The sequence below is a fragment of the Notothenia rossii genome (assembly GCF_949606895.1).
Source record: "Notothenia rossii genome assembly, chromosome: 9".
Taxonomy (NCBI): Eukaryota; Metazoa; Chordata; class Actinopteri; order Perciformes; family Nototheniidae; genus Notothenia; species Notothenia rossii.
Genome location: NC_136907.1, coordinates 74125105 through 74134473, shown reverse-complemented (window position 1 = coordinate 74134473; position 9369 = coordinate 74125105). Strand labels below are relative to the sequence as shown.

The 9369-nt window shown below is 39.6% G+C and overlaps 1 protein-coding gene across 4 annotated transcripts; it reads left to right on the top strand.

Annotated features, from left to right (window-relative positions):
- The first annotated feature begins 1987 nt into the window (after positions 1–1987).
- On the top strand, positions 1988–8821 carry LOC307020894 (zinc finger MYM-type protein 1-like). Of its 4 annotated transcripts, none has more exons than XM_079652588.1 (4): positions 1988–2840; positions 2939–3040; positions 3166–3252; positions 3533–8821. In XM_079652588.1, the coding sequence occupies exon 4, from the start codon at positions 4790–4792 to the stop codon at positions 5789–5791; it is 1002 nt and encodes a 333-aa protein (XP_079508714.1). In that variant the 5' UTR covers positions 1988–2840; positions 2939–3040; positions 3166–3252; positions 3533–4789; the 3' UTR covers positions 5792–8821. The 4 variants fall into 4 exon arrangements, with proteins under 4 accessions (XP_079508714.1, XP_079508715.1, XP_079508713.1 ...); XM_079652589.1 differs by having other exon boundaries at positions 1989–2840; positions 3585–8821; XM_079652587.1 differs by having other exon boundaries at positions 1989–2840; positions 3579–8821.
- Positions 8822–9369: the final 548 nt, after the last annotated feature.

Below are 9369 nucleotides of genomic sequence, written 5' to 3'. Positions count from 1 at the left end.
TCTAGATTTCTTGAATTGTTTTCTTTTTTGCGTGTGTTTATAAATTACCTCGAGGGCCGTACCAAATGGTCTCGCGGGCCGTATACGGCCCGGAGGCCGGAGGTTCCCCACCCCTGTCCTAAGAGATTAGAACTTCCTATCTCAACATGTATCCTTTTATTCCAATTTAAAAAGGACTTACATTTTTGCTGCCAATTATTGAGATTGTTTCACAGCTTTATCTGAAATATTTAGACTTTTTTCTTTACATATAGATTACATAGGATGAACAGCACGATCCACTCTGCTGGATTCTGCCCAAATCGTCTCAAAATGCATGCACACATCTCGCTTTATCCATACTCCTGCAGTTGTATTGTTCTGGATTCATAGTGAAGTGTATTAGATGTTCTGCACTCTTATTGTTATGCATTTTAATATAAAGTGAAATACCCATTAAAAAAAAGTCAGAAAAGAAAAGAGACTCACTTAAGGAAAAAGGTTCTGAACCAGTGAGAGTTCTTCATTTGCACATAAACATGATCAAATATTTAAAGTTGTGACCAGATGGTGTCCTCTGCACACATTTTACGCTTTGCATTTTATTGATTCATTTTGCCTTTTATTCCACACTGCAAGTCTGACATTTATTAATGAGACGACTGGAAGTTACACTGCAGATTTAAAGACTTATAAACACAGCTCAAGTCTTTCAAAGCTAGAAATATTCAAGCAGAAAAATCAGTGCCTGTTAAATCAAAGGGAAAGCAATCATCTAAGACAACATTTGTGAAGAGGATAAGATCAACTCAGCGTACAAGACACATCAATACTGTGATGTTTGCTCATAATCCAGGCTCTATGTTCACATAGAGAAGGATATTACAGTGTTTGAGGGTACAAAGTAATATTGCTAAGTTCGTCAACAAATGGTCACATCTTTCTGGGTTACTTTTGGAACAAACATCTGTATTCAGTGTATGGGTCCAACTCTGTTTGGGTAAAGATAAAGTCTCTTATATTTAAGCAATAGCTCACGACAGGCCGTGGTATATGCTCATTATATCACAGCTAAGGGGCGTGGTTCGGCCCGACGCGAAGCGTATAATGATGTTCAAAATAAAATAGTTCCTCCGTTGCCTTCTGCACGAAACCTAGCGCGAGGTGGTTGCTATGCAACAACACTAACAGCTAGCGAACATATTAGACAGAGAGCGTTGATCCATTATTTGGCTATTTATTTACATTAATGTGTATGTTGCCGTTTATTGTGCACCCACTGAAAACCTGTCCAGCATCGGTAGAATGGCTTACGTGGTCACTTGTATTTAAGCAATCAAGCCTCAAGTGTATGATTGCGATTCTATTACACAAACTATCATTGTAATCAACAATATCGTAAAAATAATTTCATAATGTGGGCTAATTTGCTCCCAAACCTACGCTTTCTGCTTGAGTTCATCTCCGTCAGAAAGTAGTTCCTAGAAAGTAGTTCCCATGGTAACGATAGCCGATCAAACACTCCTGCTATCCCGCTTACAGTTATTGATATAATTATAGTAAATAATATATTATTAACCAATTTATTGAAAACAATTTATTGAAAACAATTCTTGAATTAGGCTATTTAAATATCTGAGTAATCACTGTGTGGGATGAGCGGAACAAATCAAATACGGCTGTCCATGGTGCTGAAACATTTTGGGTTCAGAATGAAGGTGTATGTTCATGCTGCCATTAAAAGTGCAATTCTTGAAACAGCTCTCCTTGAACTCCATGCCAGACTTTTTTGCAGGTGGTGCTGTGGTGTCAGGGGCGGAGCTTCCTACAGGCAATATAGGCGGTTGCCTAGAGCGCCTCCCAGAGGGGGGCGCCAAAAATTGCAACAAAAAAAAAAAAATTTTTTTTTTTTTTTTTTTTTGCTTGGCGCAGTTTTGGCGCCCCCCCTCTATATCTGCAACCATTATTCTTACATTAAAAAAAAAATTCTAACATAAGGGAAAATTAGCCAAAAATATAAAACGGTCGGTCGGTCTAAGAGCCTTGGCTTTAGGTGTTCACAGTCAGAACATGCTAGAGCGCTGTGCATTGATGGGTATCGGTCAAGTGTTTATAAAATTGAGCGTTGAGGAGAGAAAGACTAACGTTAGAGAACTATGAAGAGGCAAAAGCCATCTGGGGCGCAGTATAAAAACAGAAGAAAAGAAGAAGAAGAGAAACGTGCCAAGGTGAAAGGTATGCAATTTTGATTGTATTGTCAACATTAGCGAATGGATCATGTAATCTTGCTAGTTAGCCAAGCCAACGTTAGCTAGCCAGCGTTTGTTATTGCTATTCAGTCGAAACTGTCATAAGGCTATTTTCTTTGTGTCATGAAATAGAAATATTAGTAATAATAACAATGTTAGTTTTGGTGTAGCGAGCTAGCCAGTGTGGTGGAATGTTAGTTAGTTGGTAACGTTAGCTAACGTTAAGTTTACCTCAGAAAGCACATTGACTTTCCGAGTCAAACATTTGCCAAATTCAACCCTGTCATAATGTGCGCTAACGTTAGCTAACTAGCTCAGTGGTTCTCAACTCCAGTCCTGTTGAATGTTTTCGTTCCAACCCAGAACTAACACACCTGATTCAACTGTTCTAATAAGATAGGCATAGCTCTTGATTAGTTGAATCAGACCTGTCAGGCTGTCCTAATGCTTACTAACTAAATAATAGCTACATTTAACAAATGGAAATTATTCAATGTTGATAATACACATTTTGTTATATCATTTTAGATTCACTTTTAAAATATCTGGGACCATCTGCTGCATCAGTTGACAAGGAACCGCCATGCACCTCAGCTGTGCCGGCTTCCTCAGGTGAGTGCAATGTGTCAATAGATGTTCCTGATGATAAATAATTGAATGTGAAATCCAGTCAATATATTTGCTCTTGTGTGTTCTTTCTATATTTATAGACCTAGAACCACATGAAGGAACGTCAGAACAGCAAGCTGCTCATCCTGATGAGATGACCACTGATTCCACCCTGCCACTGACCACTGTGTCTGTTTGTTCTGGTGAGTACAATATGTCAATAGATGTTCCTGATGTGATGATAAATAATTGAATGTAAAAATGACTGTCGTGCCATTTCTAATCCAGCCAATATATTTGCTCTTGTGTGTTCTCTATATATGTATAGGCCCAGAACCACTGCAAGGAACGTCAGAACAGCCTGCTGCATCTCATCCTGATTGCACCACAGATTCCACCCATACACTCTTCTCAGGTGTGTGCCTGATGAATGTAAAGATGTTTAGCTATAAACCTAATTGTCCTCATGCTTTCAAATAATTGCTTTCTGTTTTTATTTACATTTTACACACTGTCCCAACCTTTTTGGAATTGGGGTTGTGTGTGTGTGTGTGTGTGTGTGTGTGTGTGTGTGTGTGTGTGTGTGTGTGTGTGTGTGTGTGTGTGTGTGTGTGTGTGTGTGTGTGTGTGTGTGTGTGTGTGTGTGTGTGTGTGTGTGTGTGTGTGTGTGTGTGTGTGTGTGTGTGTGTGTGAAGATATTGTGAATATGAGGTGAGAAAATGTGCTTCACATGCCCTCCAGATGCAGCAAAGACAGACGATCCACTACCAACCGATCCTGCTGAGTGCCCTTCACATCTCACAGACACAATGAGGACAGAGTTTGTTCGGAGAGGACCATATCAGATAACACCTGATTTCATTTTCCCAAGGAGAGATGATGGGAGAAGTTGCCACCACCAGTACTTCAGCAGGACCTTAGTAAATGGAGAAAGGATCAAAAGAAGTTGGGTGACATATTCAAAAAAGAAGAACAGTCTTTTTTGTTTTTGTTGTCAACTTTTATCTCCAAAACAAATTCATTTAACAAATGCAGGACTGTCGGATTGGAAAAATGCAAGTGCTGCTTTGACCAGCCATGAAAATAGTCCGGAACACCTGAACAATTTGGCGTCATGGAAAGAATTGGCAGTTCGATTAAAACAAGGTACAACAATAGACAAACAAGAGCAGGCCCTCCTTGAGGCAGAGAAGAGTCGGTGGAGAGCAGTGCTGACACGACTGGTTTCTATTGTACAGTCTCTGGCAGGGCGAAATATGGCATTGAGAGGAAAGACATAAATACTCCACTCTCCTTCAAATGGAAACTTTTTGAAAGAGGTTGAGCTTTTGGCGCAGTTTGACCCAGTGATGAAAGACCACATCCACAAGATTAAAAGTCAAACATCCCACCACAGCTACTTGGGCAAAACCATTCAGAATGAGTTGATTGAATGCATCAGTGGAAAGATTCTATCAACAATAGTGCAAGAAATAAAGAAATGCAAGTACTTTTCCCTCATTTTAGATTGCACCCCGGATGTTAGCCACACTGAACAGCTGTCAGTAGTCATCAGAATTGTGACACTGGAAGAAGACCCCCAGATTAAAGAGCACTTCATGGGATTCCTAGTAGCAGAGGAGTCCACTGGTGAAAGTTTGTCCGCCCTGATTTTGAAGAGGCTGGAGGAGTTGCAGATTGCCTTTGATGACTGCAGAGGACAGTCATATGACAACGGCGCAAATATGAGAGGGAAGAACAAGGGAGTACAGGCCAGGCTACTGCAGTTGAACCCAAGAGCTTTGTTTGTGCCTTGTGGGGCACATACACTCAATTTGGTCATTGCTGATGCTGCCAAAAGCTCCAAAGATGCCATATAATTTTTTGGCATTGTGCAGAAGCTATACTGCCTGTTTTCTGCCTCTACACAGAGATGGGCCATCCTCAAGAAACACGTCAACCTTTCACTCAAAATGTGGTCAGAAACCAGATGGGAGAGTAGAGTGAAAGCTGTGGAGCCTCTGCGATATGAAGCCGCAGCTGTGAGAGAGGCACTGCTTGCGGTGAGAAACCAGGCCAAAGACCCAATCATCAGGATTGAAGCCCAGTCTCTGGCAGAAGAAGTGGGGTCATTCCGCTTTTCACTGTGCACAGTGGTCTGGTATGACATGTTAAGTCAAATTCAGCAGGTGAGCAAAGTCCTGCAGTCCCAAACAATGCAAGTGGATGTAGCAGTAAGTCTACTGAAAAAGACTGAAAAAGCTCTCAAATCCTACAGAGCCACAGGCTTTGTGGCTGCACAAACATCAGCCAAGGACATGTGTGAAGACATGAATGTGGATGCAGTCCTTGTGCAAAAGCGGCTGAAGTCAACAAAGAGGCACTTCTCATATGAGTCTCCTGATGAGCCATTGAGGAATGCCTTGCAAAATCTGGAGGTTACGTTCTTTAACGTGGTGGTAGATGCTGCAGTGTCAGCACAAAAGGAGAGGTTTACCACTCTTGAACATGTGCAAGACAAGTTTGGCATTCTGTACAACTTCCCAGACCTGCCACACCAAGAGCTGATGAAGCAAGCAGAGGCACTTGCACACACCTTAAGCCATGGAGGGCAATCTGATTTGGATGGGAAGGAGCTGGCTCAGGAGTTGGAAAATGTACCTGACTTGCCATCAAAGAGCATGACAATTCTTGAGTTGTTGAAATTCATACACACAAAGCAGCTCACCGAAATATATCCCAACTTGTGTATTGCTCTGCGGATCAGTGCAACGCTACCAGTAACAGTAGCTTCAGCCGAGAGGAGTTTTTCCAAATTAAAACTCTTGAAAACATACCTGAGGTCCACCATGGCTCAAGAACGCCTCAGTGGTCTGGCTGTAATCAGTATTAACCATGAGGTTGGTGGTCAGATTTCATATGATGATGTGATTGATGACTTTGCAGCGAGGAAGGCCAGAAGGATTGCACTGTAAATGGAAACCAGTAGGAGCTAATATGTAGGCCAACCTTGTGTGATGATAGGGAGTGGAATGTAAATAGTTCTTGAGACAAAGTGAATTTGTAATTTTTATGTATTTGTTTGTTTATTTAGCATATTATATTTTGATTATTTGACATGTGTAACATATTTTACAATACATAATTTTCTTTTAAAGCAAATGTGCACGTTATTTTATTGTTTGTTATTGTTATTATTATTATTGTTTGTTAGCTAAGTTGTTTGTTTTAATTCTTTAGTGTGCACTTTACATTTCTTCTTAATTTTCTTTGAAAGCAAATTTGCACATTCTTTTATTGTTTGTTATTGATATTATTATTGTTTGTTAGCTAAGTTGTTTATTTGTTTTAATTCTTTAGTGTGCACTTTACATTTATTCTTAGCTCTTGTTCTTGCTTGTAATAAATAAAGCTGCAGTACTTTACTGTATAACTGTTAAGATGTTTTGATATTTTTTTGGGGGGGGGGCACAGTGGTGAAGCTCGCCAAAATGTGCTAGGTCCGCCCCTGTGTGGTGTTCACGGGTAGGACTACGTTATAGGAAGAGCTTTCCTCCAGTGGCCGTTTCATGGCGTGTCCCGGACCGGCAAAAAGCGCGTTGCTCCACATCTTTCTGTTGTCTAGAGATGGAGCCCAGTAGCTGCGAAGCGATGACTCGTTTTTATGTCCGCCAGCGGACATGATTTCTCTGGCCTCCAACCCTGCCTCCGCCAGCCGCTGTATGCATTCATCAATACTGAGGCCCCCCAACAAATCAAAATTAACTTTAAAATCGGACATTTTGTAGCTACCGATTTCCAAAGAGAGACAATGTATAACAGTGTAACGGTTGTGTGTCGCTAAACGTCGCTATGGAAACCACACGATGTAGGCTCATGGAAGTAGTTTCGGTAGGCTAGTGGCGTGTAGGCCACTGGATACTTAGTGATTAGGCACGTTCTATTTAATCGTTGTTTGATCGTGGAATCAAACACGCCTATTGACCAATCAGAGAGCTTGCTCAAACCTATGTGTTATAGAATATAGGTTGAGGTTGTTCTAGGCTGTTGCTTGGCGTGGCGAGAATATTGCTCCACTTTCTCCGGTCCCCGAGAACGCTCATAATTTCTCTGCTTTGTTTCAAGACCCGCATCAGAAAGCTTTTGAATGGTGGTACTTTTCCAGTTGGTCTACCTGCTCTTCACGTAGCTCTGCATGTCGTCGTTTAGGTGCATTTTTTCTGGAGATAGGCACTGCTCAATCCACTCCTCCATAGTGAGACACCCCGGAGGTCGAAGTTAATCTTAAATGTTGCCATTTCATGCTTTGTAAGTTTGTTTCCGAACGGAAGAAATGTAAATATATTTATAAAACTGACAAGTCAAATCAAGCAATCTGATTGGTCGATAGCGTTTTTGCGGACCTCTTTGATTACAGATTTGAAAACATCGTTGCTTGCTTTAAAGTAGCACAATTCATGATGTCAAATCTTGGAAAGTATCTAGATATCCCTGCCCTAATGCCAAAGGAACTGCACACTGAATATGTTTTGCCGTTTGATGTCTATGTCTGGACCGCTGTGTAAAAAGGAGGGTTTCTGCCCCGTTACTTCTCCGCTGCTTTCGTGTTCCAGTTTGAAAAGCAGTTTGCTTTTCAGCCCAACAGTATACTGTTTTTCTCAGACGCGGAGGGATACTGACTTGTTGTGAAAAGTAATTTAAAATTCTACCCGTGGTATACGCTCAGTATATCACGGCTAAGAACCAATCAGATTGCTTGATTTGACTTGTCCGTTTTATAAGTCACCATAATCATCCAATCACATCAGGTTGTCCATCATGTCTGTGCAGATTCATCCTTTCGTTTCCATCCAATCAGAAAATATATCATTTATCCTCGTTAGTGAAAAGCAAATGAAGTACCTTACGTGTAAATGTAACCCTGGCTATAGAAATGCTGTGTTTACTTGTAAAGGACAAAACAGCAATATGAACAATCATACAGCAGTCAGTGTAGCAGAAATGTGTTATGTATCTAAATGCTATTCTTAAAAAAAAATAACAGCTTTCGTTTGTGCTATTATCTGAGACTGCTTCACGTAATCCTTTTGGAAATAATTTGCAATTTTCGATATCCATTTTATTTGGTTCTGTCCTCAGAAAAAGCTATATATCTTTAAGCAATTTACTCACTTTTTTGTAACACAACATTTGCTTCATTATGGCAATCAATTTCTAAAAGAAATAATGAATGTATAGACTCTTCCTTTTCCCCCTTTTCCACTGTCACTCAATCATTTCATTAATGTCATTTCATGTCTTAACTTCTTAAAGTATTTGTTTATTTACTGTGAGAAAACCTTTTCAAAGTGACTATATTGTACATTTAAGAAGATGTTTAGAAACGGTGTTCTTCAGTATTTTTGGTTCGAGGAATATTTAAATGATTGCCATATAGGAGAGAGAATGGAGATATCGGCAAAGTATTGTTCTGTCTTTTTTTCTTGCTGTGACTTCAGTGCAGTTGAGTGTTTTCTAGGCTGTTCCACTGTAACTGTAATTAAAGCATTGTCTCTAGAAATGATATGTTTAGGACTGGTGTCTCAGCATTTATAGACATGTTCTATTTCTATTTTGAAGGTAATTTCCCTGCAGCTCTGTACTGCCATTTCTCTCTCTGGTGTCACAACTGTCCACTAGAGACCGCTGCAGCTCCTGAGATTTAACACTGATGCTTTCTTACTGCTGTTGAATACATTCCAGTAAGTTCAAAAATATTATTAATGCCACTATTCAAAAAAGATCTGTTTGTTTTATGGCACCCATTATGCCATTGTAAAATCAACACAGTGCCCTCTTCTTAAGGAATGAACGTCCCACATGCTGTTTCCCTTTGTGGACATTTTATTTTGTGCTTATCTTAAGAAGCTGTTTGATTTCAGTATATTATTCTTAAAACTGTGCAATGGTTTTGTTGACATTGTGTCTAGAGAAAATAACTTGTACTCTTTGATGCTGAAATGTACTTTGCCTTAGTTTCAAGAAAATTAAAGGTATAAAAAAAAAAACAGAGTGTGAGACGGGTTTCTTCCCTCTTAGTCTTCTTCCCCATTTATAAATAGATATCATGTCCACTTCCTACTGTCCTTCCTACATGACACCTACTGAACAATTTCATAACAGCTGTTTATATCCTGAAGCAGTGGTGGTGGATAGTAACTAAGTACATTTACTCAGTTACTGAACAATATTGAGGTAATTTACTTGAGTATTTACTTTTCCTGCTACTTTATACTTATAATCAAATTGTTCATGTATAATTATAGAGCATTATTGGCCCCTATGATAAATGTACAAGCTACCCTGCAGTATACAAAGGTAAAATTGCTTCCGATTTATCAGAGGCAACATTTGAGCATAAATGGATTGTGATTTATGATTTAAAAATATATGATACATTTTTCTGAATATTACGTTTTTCAGGTAGTCCTACTTTTACTTTTACATTACATTACATTACATTGCATTTAGCTGACGCTTTTATCCAAAGCGACTTACAATAAGTACATTCGAC

Coding starts and splice junctions, on each gene's coding strand:
- LOC307020894 (XM_079652588.1), top strand. CDS start 4,790: ATGTGGTCAGAAACCAGATGGGAGAGTAGAGTGAAAGCTGTGGAGCCT.